The 14116-nt window shown below is 52.5% G+C and overlaps 3 protein-coding genes across 3 annotated transcripts; all 3 read right to left on the bottom strand.

The window, feature by feature from the left end:
* Positions 1-109: 109 nt before the first annotated feature.
* On the bottom strand, positions 110-2914 carry ACET3X_006817 (uncharacterized protein). Its single transcript, XM_069452988.1, has 3 exons — positions 2835-2914; positions 719-2779; positions 110-662 (listed from the first exon to the last, which is right to left on the bottom strand). Exons 1-3 carry the CDS (start codon positions 2872-2874, stop codon positions 253-255), a joined length of 2511 nt encoding a protein of 836 aa, XP_069305585.1. The 5' UTR covers positions 2875-2914; the 3' UTR covers positions 110-252.
* Positions 2915-10839: 7925 nt separating this feature from the next.
* Positions 10840-11565, bottom strand: ACET3X_006818 (uncharacterized protein; the record flags this gene model as incomplete). Its single annotated transcript, XM_069452990.1, has 1 exon — positions 10840-11565. The coding sequence occupies one exon, from the start codon at positions 11563-11565 to the stop codon at positions 10840-10842; it is 726 nt and encodes a 241-aa protein (XP_069305586.1).
* A 714-nt stretch (positions 11566-12279) lies between these two features.
* ACET3X_006819 (uncharacterized protein) lies at positions 12280-13905 on the bottom strand (the record flags this gene model as incomplete). The annotated part of the gene is made up of 1 exon (XM_069452991.1): positions 12280-13905. One exon carries the CDS (start codon positions 13903-13905, stop codon positions 12280-12282), a length of 1626 nt encoding a protein of 541 aa, XP_069305587.1.
* Between the last annotated feature and the right edge of the window lie 211 nt (positions 13906-14116).

The following is a 14116-nucleotide window of genomic DNA, read 5'->3' on the forward strand; positions in this document are numbered from 1 at the left end:
TTTATATGCTTGAAGGGAGAGAATCCGGTAGCGTCGTCACAATACATGGATGTGCGATGCCAAACTTTGGTTGCATTCCAAAAGTGGATACCAACCAAAACATGGAACTCCCAGAAAATGTACCAAAGATTTTGCTATGGGTTTTCATGTCGCTACCCCAGGTCTATACATATTGACAAGCCACCGCCAAAATCTTTGTGCAGAAACTATCGTTGCCCGTCGGCTTCCCAAACGCCACCTCATAACAATGATTCAATGTCCTACGCCACCTGCTACCCAATTCATGAAATCAGGGTCGTTCGGATTTGGAAATAGTCCTCTGTCTGCCGGCGGCTGTCCTTGTGCCTGCTGTTGCTGTACTGGCACGCCTTGATTCAACTGCTGCTGCTGTTCCTGTTGCCGTCTTCTCTCTTCCTCTTGTCTTCTCTGCCTCTGTGTCCTGTAGTATAGTAAGAATGCCAAAGCGCCACTCAGAGCCAGAATAACGAGAGACTCGAGAATATCTGAGTCGATATCGTCACCGTGATAGCCGTCACCGTAATAGTCGTCGCCGGCCGTATGGGTGTCGTCAAAGTCATCAGGCTCGTATTCGTCCCAGCCGGCGAGTTCGGCTTCGAGGAAAGCGTTGAGCCACTCTGAAAGCGTCCACTGTTTTTTGACGACTGCAGCTGTATTAGCATCAAACAGATTGAAAATGTTCTCAGGGGTAACGTCTTACCCGGCTCCTCTTGGATAGACTTGATCTTGCCATTTGTGAAAGTATTCCACCAACTCCGGATTCTGAGCTTGTACAACGCTAGAATGACGGGCAGGTAAGCCTCACGCGGATTCGTCTCCAGGGCAAGATCATAATGTCTTTTTGCAAGATGGAAATCTTGATCAATGCCGATGCCATTCTCATGCATCCAGCCCAGATTCCACATGGCTTGTGCACTTCGCATCGTCTCTGCTGCTGCGGTGTAACAAGCCACAGCCTTTTCCGAATCAGGCTGTGTTCCGAGACCCATCAGATAGTAATCTCCCATTTTGACCATGGCGTCGACATTCTTCTGTTCTGCAGAGCGCGTCCAGTATACCAGCGCCAGGAATGCATCGCTAGCCAGCGAAGGCTTCTGCTTCATGAAGGGAACAAGCGAATCCAAGGTAAAGCGAGGCTTGACTTGGTCAAGAAGGTAGGCGACGTTGGCCTGGGCAACTTCGAAGCCTTGTTCGGCTGCCATCATGTAGCTGACGAGTGCAGTCTCTAGGTCGCCATTCGCGTAAGCCTCATTAGCTTCTGGGAAAGATGTAGAGACAAGCTCGGCCTTCTCTGCGACGATCTTGTAATAAGTGGCCGCTAATGGGCAAGACTTGGTGCGAGCGATGCCGTTGTTAGTCATCTCAGCTAAGTAGTAGAAGGCCTCGAGGTGCCCATGCCTAGCTGCAAGCTCAAAGTATTTGGCGGCGATGGCGATATCGCCTTGATCCAGAAAGAGCACACCGAGCCGGACTTGTGCGACTGCCAGATCCTGGTCTGCTGCTGCGCCGAACAGTTCAGCAGCCTTTACGGCGTCCTGGGGTACGCCGAGGCCTTTCAGGTACATAATACCCATCGAGTACTGTGACAATGCATCACCCAGCTCCATGCCGCGTCGAAACCAGGTTCTCGCGATGTCGAAACTCTGTGGCATACCCTCGCCACGCAAGAACATGCGGCCGAGGTAGCCAGCGGCCTTCGCAGCCAACTTTTCGGTAGTTGGCGATACATTTGCGTTGATCTTTCCGTCCTTTGTCCAATACATGCGAGCAAGCTCCAGGAATCGTTTCTTAGCCGCCGGAAGGTCTCGCTTCAAGGTTCGCGCGCCATCATAGTTGAGTTTAGCAAGGTTGAACGTGGCCCTAGCATCACCCTTCCGGGCCTGGAGATCCATGTATTCGAATACGTCGTCGAGGGAGGAGAAGGCATCAGATTGAGCGCTTGCAACCTTGGCGTTGGCTCCGGAACTGCTCGTACTGGCACCCTCGCCATATACCCCACCTTGATCGTCGGCAATGTTGTATGACTCTCGCGGCATGGAATGTCCGCCTGGCGGTCCAGACCGCATATAGGCGATGGCCTTCTCAGCCGCCGCTTTGTAGAAGTGTACAGCTTCGTCGCAGTTACGCGGGGTGGATATGCCTGCCGAATGTCTGTACGCAACAGCCATTTCTGACCGTACGTCTCCACCTTCAGCGCCCAGTGTGTAGTATAGCATGGCCTTGGACTGGTCCTGCTTGACTGCCCCGCCGATGCCAGTCGCGTGCATGAAGCCAACCATGTGCTGTGCCGAGGCATTTCCATTCAGAGTCGCCAGCTCGTGGTATCTTCGAAAGGCTTCGGAGTAGTTGCGCGGGTGCGTATAGTTGCCGTAGAAGTTCATCTCGGCGAGGGTGAAGATTGCATCCGGGTTCTTCTGGGATGCGGCCTCTTCCAACAAGTCGACGGCCTGTGACAGGGACTGCCCAAGTTTCTTCGGTTGCGGGTTCGTGGTCAACAGCTCCTGCTGCGGCGGTCCGTTCATGAAGAGCAGGAAGAAGACTTCCTTTGCGTAGTATGCGCTGGTGCCCAGTATGCCAGACTTTTTGTCGAAGTTCCACCAGGGCGCCGTCGCCGGTTTGATCGTGTGTAGAAGCGCCATGGCATCGTTAAAGGCCAGTACGCCCTGGTCTGGGTTCACGTCGCCTCCTGTGTCCCCCCATCCCGACTTCCAAGTCTCTCGGTTCTGCCTCGAAGAAACACATGAGAATAGCGAGAGGAAGACTGCGAGTCTACCCGTCAGTCAGAAGCTACTTCTGGCGCATGCACAGGTACGTACCGAAAAGAAGCGGCACTAGCCGCTGTAGCCGCGGCCTCATTGTGGGTATAAGTCGAAACGCAAAGTAAAGTGAAGAAAGAAACTCATGGCGTCATTTCGCGGGGGCCGGAAGCAGAGGCGCGACTACTTGTACGCAGTCGTGGTGCGGTTGTTTGTAGAGGCCAGCTTTCCACTATCGCGGCAATTGCGCCCCCGATGCGTGGCTTCAGCAGCCAATGAGCGTTGACGTCACTCCTGGTACCCGTTCGCGCGCCGCAACACTGCCGTGCACCTTTCATGTTCTCACTCATGGAACTCTCACAGGGCCAACGTGCTCCCTGCCGTCGAGCTTCAGTCCTCTCGTAACATGTCTCCGTCGCGATCACACTGCCTTCGCGGACGAAAGCCCCCGGGCAAGGACAACCGACCTCTTTCCGCATTTGTAATCGACGGAAGCACTAACACCCCTGCACGTATCATCATCATGATTCCCGTCTTATTCCTACGCGTTTTCCTACGCGATGTTCCTCTTCCCGCCATCACTCCTCCATAGCACTGTTCTTGTCCCCTAAATTCGCATTCAAGAACTCACATCATGGCGGTTTCGAATGCGTCAACAGAGCATGCGCCTCTGCTTGGCCGTTCGCCGTCGCCAACCTCGTCGGACAGAGAGGGTAAAGATGGTGAAGCAGCCATCTCGACGTTAAGAGGGTCACTTATAGTCGGATCTGTCGGTCTTTTGATCTTTCTACAAGGTATGTACTTCCGGTGTCTAAAGTACCATCAGGTTTCTTTTTTCTTTGTTTCTACTTTGGACTTTACACTACGCCATCCTTGGATGTGTGAGGTTATACACCGCGGCAGACTACTAGAAGCCATTTAGCTTTATAATCTCGCAGTGCTTTTCCAAGCGACGTTCTAACTACCATGATAGCCACAAATATCTCCATCCTTACCACAACCCAATCCTCCATCGTTGCAGATTTAGACGCCTTCGAATCCGCTAGTTGGTTTACTTCGTCGTATCTCATTGCAATGTCCTCTCTCGCTCCCTTGATGGGACGACTATGCCAGGTCTTTAGCCCGCGTCTATGCATGTTCTCTTCTACCATGTTGATCTGCATCGGATCGGTCATCACGTCCACGTCCGTATCTTTTGAACACTTTGTTCTTGGCCGTGTCGTAACTGGAGCTGGTGGTGGTGGCATCTTCATCGTTGCTAGTATCATGGCAATTCAAATGACTAGTCCAAAGAAAAGAGGCCTATACATGGGTCTTGCCAACACTGCAATGACAGTCGGTGTCTCGCTGGGAGCGGTGATAGCGGGTGCCCTTGAACCTAGAATTGGATGGGTAAGCTGTCACTCCAAGTACAAGTCATCATCAATCCCCATTGACACCTGCAGAAACCACTCTTTGGCATACAAGCACCGATAAGCTTCGTGGCCGGCTTAGGTCTGCTATTTTCTATCCCAGCTAGCCATACATCGAAGAACATCAAGTACGAAAGCCTGTCGATCCGCGAAAAGCTCGCCCGCATCGATTACTCCGGAGCACTCCTATTAACCACCACTATCGTACTCTTCCTCTTCGGCTTATCTGGTCCAAAGGTCTTCCTAACACCCATCATTCTATCGGCTCTCGCTCTGCCAGTCTTCGTTCTCAACGAGGCCTACGTCGCTGGCGACCCTGTCATTCCAGTTTCTGTGCTGCGGTCCCGCGGTACCCTGTTGACCTGCCTTGCCACAACTGGTTTCATGATGGCTCGTTGGAGTATCCTTTTCTACACACCCGTATATGCGCTTGCGGTTCGAGGTTGGGCGCCCGCCGTTGCTGGCTCGATTCTCATCCCCACGAATGCCGGCTTTGCAACTGGCGGTCTTCTTGCTGGCGTCTTTCACATCAAACGCACAGGCAGCTTCTACCTCCATACGGTCGTTGCCATGGCACTATTCCCACTGACGATGGCTGTGATCGCTCACATATCCACGCCCACGAGTCCATGGGCTCTATACGTCGCCATGGTCTTCCTCAACGGCCTTGTCACTGGTGCTGCAACAAACTACGCCTTAGTTCATCTCCTCCACCTTACGCTCCCAGAGGTCCATCCGATTGTCATCTCTCTCCTTGCTACCTTCCGCGGGTTCTCAGGCTCGTTCGGCTCTGCGATTGGTGGTGGATACTTCGTCCGCGTGCTGCACAAGTCTCTGAATGAGGGCTTTGCGAAAGCAGGGCTGAAAGGCCGCGGCGAGCTTATCAGAAGACTGCTAGGAAGTCCAGCGCTTGTGGGTAAACTGGAAGGTGAGGATAGAATCGTTGCCGTCGGGGCATATGCGGAAGCACTCAAAGCGTTGTTCCTCTGTGCCGTAGGACTTTCAGTTATTGTCGCATTGGTACAGGCCGGTACGGGTTGGAAAGAGCCGGTAAAGAGTGAAAGTCAGAGGGAGGAAGAAGAGAACGAAGCCGAAGATGGGGTGCCTGCAGGTGTTTGATACTAGGTGGGTAAGGCGGTCCTCAAAGCAAATGTACATCGGGACTACATTGACATGCAAATAGTGCAGCGCGTTCCATGCCCTGCCGATGTTCAAGCATCCACTTGTACCATTCCAATGATCTGTACGCAGTGTCTCTTCAAAAGACAAGCCCTTGAGTGCGACGCATTCTTCTTGTGAGTATGTAGACCGACGCATACCACTCAATGGCTATAGGACTCCACATGCATGGCCAGGACCTCACTTTCATGTTCCCCAATCACCTCATTCTGTGCCTCCATTAGTTTCCTTGTCGACTCTCACCTAACCATTCCGGGGTGACCTGTCATTTTGAAGCAGGTACCCGACGTGCATACTGGCGCCGCCGTCTCCACGCTCTCTTTCCTTCCGCCGCCTTCCATTGCATCTCCCGGCTTATACCCGGTCTCGCTTCGCATGTTTGTTGTTGTCGGTGCAGGGTCCATGCTACGTCGCGCCTGCCTCTATAAGATCTTCCACGCTCACCTTCCGTCTGCTACCCCACCTCACGATACCGCCAACGAAGACGTACGAGTTTGATTATACCATCAGGGACGCCGACTGTCTGTGGCTCCTTCTTACGCTGCGTATTGTAAGTCTCTCTCACTTCCAGTGCATAAGGTGTGAGCCTCCCAAGTCGAGACAGTTTGCTCCGCAAATTTGCACAAGCACACAACCAGTTCCAGTCCTTTGGCAACATAGCATGTGCTCGAAGCTGTACTTGAACCGCAGCTTCTAGTGTCATGCACAACATCTGCTGCACCTTACCGGATCGTGCTAATTCAAACAGCGTCCAGATTCACTCTCCCCCACCTCCGACAAGCGACACCATGGCTCGTGGCCGGGCTGCTATTATGTCGAACCATGTGGCCAATCCCTACCCCAAGGCGAAGGAGCATGTTGCTCGCATGTCTCTTTGCGAACTCTGCGACCGCCAAATCCTCACCAAGGACTGGACCAGTCACAAGAACTCCAAGAAGCACCGTGCCGCTGAAGCTGAGGAGCGCGAAGAGCTAGAGAAGTTGAAGAACCCAGGCGGTAGCTTCGGGGGCGACGCGACTGGCTTCGGTGATAGCAACGAGTTCGGCGGTACCAATGAGTTTGCAAATGCCAACAACGAGTTCGGCGGTACTACCACTACAACCAACGATGGCTGGGGCTCTACTGGCGACTTTGCTGCTACCAACACCTCAAGCTTCAACACCAACGGTGGCGGTGGCGGTGGCGATCGAGCTTGCTACGGGTGCGGTCAAACTGGACATCAGAAGCGTGACTGCCCATCTGGCGGAGGCGGAGGCGGAGGCGGCGATCGTGCCTGCTACGGTTGCGGTCAGACCGGTCACCAGAAGCGCGATTGTCCTCAAGGCTCTGGTGGTCAAGCTTGCTTCAACTGCGGTGAGACTGGGTAAGTCGGATATACTTGGACTATTTACGAGTGCTTTACTAACATCTCATCAGCCATCGCAAGACCGACTGCACTCAGCCACGAAAGCCGATGGCTGGTGGTGGCGGCCGGGCTTGCCATAACTGCGGAGATGAGGGTCATATGTCTCGGGAGTGCGACAAGCCTCGTGTGATGAAGTGCCGCAATTGCGATGAGGAGGGTCATGCGTCACGCGAGTGTCCAAAGCCTCGCGACTGGAGCCGAGTCAAGTGCCGTAACTGTAACAAATTCGGTCACGGCGAGAAGCGATGCCCGGAACCTCCTGCTGAGAACGCCGGCGGAGATTGGGGCGATGCCGGTGGTTCGACAGCTGCAGCTGGCGGTTGGAGTGATGCTCCGGCTGAGTCGACAGGCAACTGGGCTGACGACACCACTGCGGCGGTCGATGCCGACGTCTCTGCTGCCTGGTGAACTGTCCTCGGCATTTACAACTGCTTGTTGGCTTGATGATATCTTAGCATCATCCAACATACGCAATATGCCCAACGACCACTGACCAACCAGGACAATTATCAAGACGAGTGCTGACGGTGGGGAAGGATTTGAGGCTCAGTTGAGCTCGCGATCAAAGGATGAATGGGAACTGGAGAAAGTCATGCAGTCTGCAGGTATGCAGTTTCATTCGAAGCAGAGCATTGCCATATACAGCCAGGTACTGGAATAAGTACAACGAGGAACTCTCCGAATGACAAACTTGAATTACCACACCGGCTCGTACATGAATAGCTAGCCCACCTTTATTTTCGCAGACTAGTGCTTTCCTCAAACTCCTCTACGTCCGCTATGAGAATTGCAATGTGCTAAACTTCAGCCTTTGTTATCAATCAAAAAAGCTGAGGCGCGGATGATTTCGTATCCAGGACTGATAGTCGGTATATCAAGGCAGTGGATGGTGATTCCACATCAGAGTGTTTGCGCTGTTTGAACTAGTCATGAGTATAGTAAGCCACTGTAAGGATAGGCAATAGGTCGGTAGATGTCTGATGGCAAGAAGAGTGCTGTCAGTTCCTCAGAACCTGCACGTGGATAAATGAATCCTACGAGGGTACTGGTAAATCTACGTGTATAACCTGCTCATCATTCACAAGCGTCTCGAAACGTCATGATGTGTATAGCTAACTGGACAAGGATCGAGAAAGCAGGGATAAGAGAGGTCTGGCCGAGAGAATTCTGAAGGCTTGAATCTCGAGAGCACATAGAATTTGTATTGTGGAAGATTGTGACAAGCCGGGAACTTCTGATTTTAGACCCTCCATTCTTCCTCGCAGCTTCCGACACTCTTGTCCTCGTGCACATGTTGACACCGGATCTGAATTTGAATCAGACTCAAGCTCTCTATAAGTAATCTAAATGCAGTCTCTCGGCTTTCAGAACCTTCTACAATGATACATCGGGTAGCGTACCTATGTATCTTCTGTCATGGCGGCAGCGGTGTCGGAAGAAGAACCGCAGCATGTGAAAAGCGCAAAGCCAGGTATCAATGATCACCAAGATCGGTGCGTCATCATGTGTGGGCATGTGCAAGGGCTAAATGGAAGAACGCGTCGCGAGAGTTTCCCTCAATGTCAGCAATGCAGGTTGGCAGCGAACGGACGTCCAATATATTCGCAGCCCTAGATTCGGATTCGGATTCCTCTGAATCTCACCGGACACTTCGCCGTTGACCGCCAGATGGCTGCAGTCTTTCCATTTGAAAGCGACTGCAAGACTTGTAGAATCAGGATCTACACCGTGGTATTTTTACAATAGAAACATGGCTGAAGAGACTTCCGATGTACGAAACACAGCGGTTAAAACTCTCGTGTTAATTTGATCTTTCAGAGCCCAATGGTGTCAATCACTAAAGGTGTGGCGCCACGTCTCCGCACGCGGCGCGCCGGAAAGATCGCTACGGGGTCCACACATGACGCTACGGAGATATCTCCATCTCACAGATCCTGGTGCCGATGCAACTAAGCTCCAGCGGTGACACTCTCGGAAATGCGCCAATCCCGTGATAAGTCGCTCGACATGTCCATAGATCGAGTAGATTGTTTTGACAATGAACACTTGATCTGAGCTCTCTTTGTGGACCGACAGTATATGTCCTGACACAGTCCCCGTGTCTCCACAGACAGCTTGGCAACGATTGTGCGATTTCCTTTCCTTTCGACCCTGTTGGCATTCACGCAAGTCGCCATCACTCGTGGGGCTGCGCATCCGATGTCTCCACTTACCCTTGTTAACCGGCACATCTCTCAAGCCAGCGATCTAGATGAACGCCCACCTAATCGTGTATTGGTCGTTGTGGTATGCATCTCGTTTGCATTCGTTCTTGCACTGACCCAGGGTAGGTGCATCTCCTTATCACTCTCTAGTGTTCATCTATAAGTACTTTTCAAAACAATTACTGACTGCCAACCAGGGTACCGAGCTGGCCGTTTGGCAGGTCAGAAGCCAAAGACTCGAGTTTCTGACGTGCTCGTCTTCGCGCAAGGCTTCATCTGTACAGCCTTCCTGTTCGCCACAGCTATACAGATATCCGGACTGGGCTTGCAAACAGACGGCCAGTGCTATGCTGCCATAAGAGTCTGCATCGTCATGTACGGCGCGGACAAGATAGCTCTGTCAGTGTTCTTCTGCGCGTGGCGTCATTTCCCAATACACACGCTAACCTAGCCCAACTAGATACCTCTTTCTGCTGGAGCGCGTCCATATCGTTCGAGCCCCATTCGTCGATCGTATAAGAGATAGATTGTACGTCGTTGGAGCGATTCTGACTACAGGTGGTTTCCTCGCTATAATGGGCTGGCAGTTTGTCAATCCACATGCTGAATTGAACCATCAGACCGGCGTATGCAATATCGGTATTGCGCCACAGGCTGCAATGGCAGTTATTGTGCTGGATACTCTCATCAATACTATCTTGACAGTAATCTTCGTATGGCAGCTTCGACCAGCATTAGGCTCAGCGGCACCCAAGATGCGAAGTCTCGCTAGCGATACCCTTTGTACGGAATCCGACTCTCCAAGGCATGGACTCAGACACTGGATGAGCAGAACACGCCACTCGATGCGAACATCTTCTCGGAGCGACTTACGGGTCATGCTGGTTCGGAACGTTGTTGGCTCTGGCTTCATTTTGGTGGTCACTATATGCAACAACAGCTTGTTCCTCAGCTGGGCTTTTGCGAAGAAGAGCCACGCCTGCCTGCTGATGTGCCTAACAGACAGTAAGCTTGCATTTTGCAGCACGACCGACAAAAGCTAACATGCAACTCAGTCTGTCTCGGTATGCTTGTGACCCAATGGTTAACCATGCGTTCGGCTGAACCGGAGACGACGCCTTCTCAAGTTTCAATTTCGGGCGAACGTACTGACTCCATGTTGGTCGTGAACGAGAAGCCTGTACAAATCAGCCGCGTGGTAGATCAGGCACGCTTCAACGTCCGCTGAACGTTCTGTTGTTACGATGAATTTTTTTTCTTACAACTTATACCCAACAGCCTTCTGTTATGAAGGTAGCGTGCATGACCCGCAAGTCGCCGTTCTTTTAGGAACTTGGGAGCTTGACACAGAAGCGTAGAAGTATATGCATCAGTTGTGTTACAAGCGTTGGACGAGAGACGGTGTGCTGGATACCCATCACCAGGCTTGGTGCATTCTTGCGGTGCCTATAGGCGGAGCACGTAGAGCACGTTTTTCAGCAGGCTCGCGGCGCGCCTGCCACACATGGAGCAGAGCATAGCGGAATTTGCCGCATCTGAAGCGAGTAAGGCGTACGTGCAGATCATCATCAGGGAGAAGAATAGGCTGAGATGAGGTGAGATAAGACGATGGCCGGCTCGGGGTATGTGAGCTCATGAAAAGGGGAAGGCATGTCTTGGTTTGTACAGGCTAACACTAAAAAGAAAAGTGGCCGGCGCGCGGAACACCAGCTTTGTAAACCAGCCACAACCCCCAATTTACCAACACTACACAAGTGCTAATACATGCGCATTCCACGTTCGCATCCTGTTCCGAGTGTTCGACCTCCTCTCACATCCTGACCTCCCCTGCGAAATGTAAGACGCGATCTCTGAGGCGAGTTGGACTATCTCAGCGGTGGGTCGAAGAACCATCCATCCTCATGTCTCACAACAGTCTCATCTCCTTCCAAATGCTCATGGTATCTCTCACATACCTTCCCCTTCAGTTCGCCCAGGTAACCTCTTACGTCCGAACTCCTACCGAATGGCACAACGCCGCCCTGCTCTCCAACTGCACTGCTCTTCACCCCGAAGCCTTTCGCCAAGTTTACTTGCCACTCGGCTATTTCCTCCTTTACACCGCAGTTCAGCATGATGTCTTGCATCATGTTCCTTAGTGTCGAGTCTCTCAGCTTCTCCTCCATGTACTTCATGATATCGCAGGGTATCGAGAATGCGTCGCGCATGAGCTTGTTAAAGAACACATCGACAATCTTGTTGCGCAATAGCGGGACGCCGAAGGAGTCGGCGAATGCATAGAGTTCGCAGAGGTGGAGATATCCGCACTTGAACTCGGTAAAGGTGTCCAGTCTGCCGCTATATAGCCAGTTTGCGAAGATGTCGAATGGCTTGGACACTGACAGCGCGAGGTGGACGGTCGAGCGCTGCTCGTTTGGGGAGGCAGGGAGGGACTTATGGAAGTATCCTGAACGCATCCTGAGCGCTTCGACATGCAGTTCATACGTCCGAATGTTCTTCTCGGTACCGAGTTGGATCGTTACGATGTCGCGCTTGTTGGTGATGGTAGGTGAGGCCCATGTGTATGCGCAAGGTACTGTCGAGTCGCTCATAGTGATGCTCCCAGGGTTGTAGTTCGCCTGACTATAAATGTCGTTGGCCGAGTTATAAAGATGAAAGATTTGAATATAATTTCCTGTGTGGGAAAGACATAGTACATTCCAAGGGGCGGTGGAGTATCGAAGCGGAAGTGAAGGCGAGGACGCGTTCGCACTATTGCAAACACTTGAAGCGGTATATAGCCGATCGCCGCTGCATGGCAAGTTGTGAGAGCTCTTATATTATACATCACATCTAGTCAGCTGAGTACTGCAAGCACGTTCTGCAGTCACGAGAACGTGTAGGGCACATGTCATTTCTCTACCTAGGTAGAGACCGACGGGTTACATCAAGCTAGGCGTGTCTATTCCACTTCAGCCCCTCCATGACTGTCACCTTCGTAACTATGTTTGAAGAAATGACGCTTCTCGGTCTCGTTGGGATTCACTGTAGTGACGAGACATGCGCCCTGGGTTGTCGTTCAGTCTATGCTGATTAGTGAAAGCGCAAGTAGGCGATATCGGAACCGAAACGGAGCATTCGACCGGACTTGGTATCTCAGTTGCAGGATGACGAACAATGGCTGCGTGTTCTACACAATACCCCAGACTGAATTTGATGACAATTCCAGCGCATGAAAACCAGTGCACAGTGAAACGAGTCGCGACGGAATCATGACGGTACATCATTGATGACGGACAAGCTTTTGAGTGCGAATTGACTCTGCATTACAAGAATGAGTTGGCTAGATTCTCGAAATATCTTCTCGCGCCATCCAGATCAACATTCACAGTGGCCTTGGATCGCTCTTTCTCGGTGAGCGTCTTTCCTAGAGAGACTTGCAACGCCTCTATAGTGGATTCCTCGTTCGGCTGATTCATGATTTGGAGGTTCATGCTACCGCTCTCAACCTCCTTACCACCGACGACGATGATATGGTTGTACTTTTTTGTTCTCGCTTCCGCGATCTTCTTGCCGAGCGGGCGGTCGCTGGTGTCAACGTCTATGGGGAGGTGTATAGTCGACAACGGCAGTGGCTTAGGTGACGATGCAGATGTTTTCGGTGCGTCGGATGGTGTGAGACCCGAGAGGACAGACTGGATGCGTGAGACATGTTCAAGGACCTTGGGGTCGGAGTTCAGCGACAAGACGATGGCCGGCCGGGGGGAGAGCCAGAACGGATATTTGCCGGCGTAGTGTTCGATCAGCAGAGCCATGAAGCGCTCGATAGAGCCGTAGATGGCACGATGGACGATGACCGGGCGACGAAGGGCGGGATCCAGACCTGCATCCATGGATGACTGTGGCCCTGCCTCTATTTCTTCCGGCGATGCCTGATATTGTAGGTCGAAGCGCTGCGGAAGTTGGAAGTCGAGCTGTATGGTTGCCGTCTGATGCTCCTTGCCATTCGAGTCTTTTAGGATGATGTCGATCTTCGGCCCGTAGAATGCTCCGTCTCCTTCGTTGATGGCCCATTCACTTCCGATGTTGTTCAGCGCCGTAGTCAACTGCTCTTCTGCGCGGTCCCATTCCTCGATAGTGCCGATGAAGCTGTCCTTGGGCCGAGTAGAGAGAAGCAGCTTATAGGGACCTAGTCCGAACGTGTTGTACACCATGCCCACAAATTTGAGTGTCTGCTCAATCTCGGCCAAGATCTGATCTGGCCGACAGAAGATGTGCGCGTCGTCCTGGTGGAATCGCCGGACCCTGGTCAAGCCTGTCAAGGCGCCTGAGATCTCGTTCCTGTGTAGGGCACTGAAGTCGGCAAGTCTGACTGGCAGATCTCTATAGCTCTTGATCTCGTCCCTAAACAGCAAGCAATGGCCTGGGCAGTTCATTGGCTTCAGGCCGAACTCTCCGTCCTCCGCGCCTTCTGCTTCTGGAATCTGCGCAGTTGTCCCTCGTCCCTGCACACTGAACATGTCCTCGGCATAGTTCTCCCAATGCCCCGACTTCTCCCATAGCGACTTCTTGTATATTATGGGCGTGATGACTTCCTGGAAGCCAAATTGCGGATACTGCGCTCGGAGGAACGACTGCAACTTCTGGAAGACATAGGCGCCGTTGGGAAGGATGAGCGGCGAGCCAGGGCTATAGGGAGATGTGATGAAGAGGTTGTGCGTCTGCGCGAGAGTTCGGTGGTCGAGGGGAGGCGTAGGTGGGGTGCCGGTCGTAGGGTTCAATTGCGCACTGGCGGGTGCTTCAGACGAGACAGTCACCGTGTGCTGTAACCGGTGAGGCGCAGAGCAAGAGCAGCTCCGCACAAAGAGACGTCCATTTCGACGCCACGATGCTGTTTCTAGTCGCGCCCGTCGTGCAGTCCGTAGCGCGAACGAAAGCTGGCGTAATGACATCGGAAAGTCCTGATACCTGCAACGACTTCGCGTGGTGTTCAGGATGCACTTTCTGGACTAGTCGCCTTGGCGTCCATGGGCTCCAACATGACGTCGACGCGTCCACAGAGTCAACACCAAAGTCAGGAACGCGGTCAGGCACCAGAGGTAACGTGCTAGATTTATTCATCCGCACGAGACTTTACTGATGGCAAAAGTGCTAAATGTCTCG

This window comes from Alternaria dauci, chromosome 6, assembly GCF_042100115.1.
Source record: "Alternaria dauci strain A2016 chromosome 6, whole genome shotgun sequence".
In the NCBI taxonomy this organism is placed as follows: Eukaryota; Fungi; Ascomycota; class Dothideomycetes; order Pleosporales; family Pleosporaceae; genus Alternaria; species Alternaria dauci.

Bases quoted from the DNA above. Each gene is read 5' to 3' on its own strand.
- ACET3X_006817 (XM_069452988.1), bottom strand. From the start codon at position 2,874: ATGAGGCCGCGGCTACAGCGGCTAGTGCCGCTTCTTTTCG. The intron at 2,780-2,834 runs GTACGTACCTGT...GTAGACTCGCAG, and splicing joins GCTAGTGCCGCTTCTTTTCG to TCTTCCTCTCGCTATTCTCA. The intron at 663-718 runs GTAAGACGTTAC...ATACAGCTGCAG, and splicing joins GTCTATCCAAGAGGAGCCGG to TCGTCAAAAAACAGTGGACG.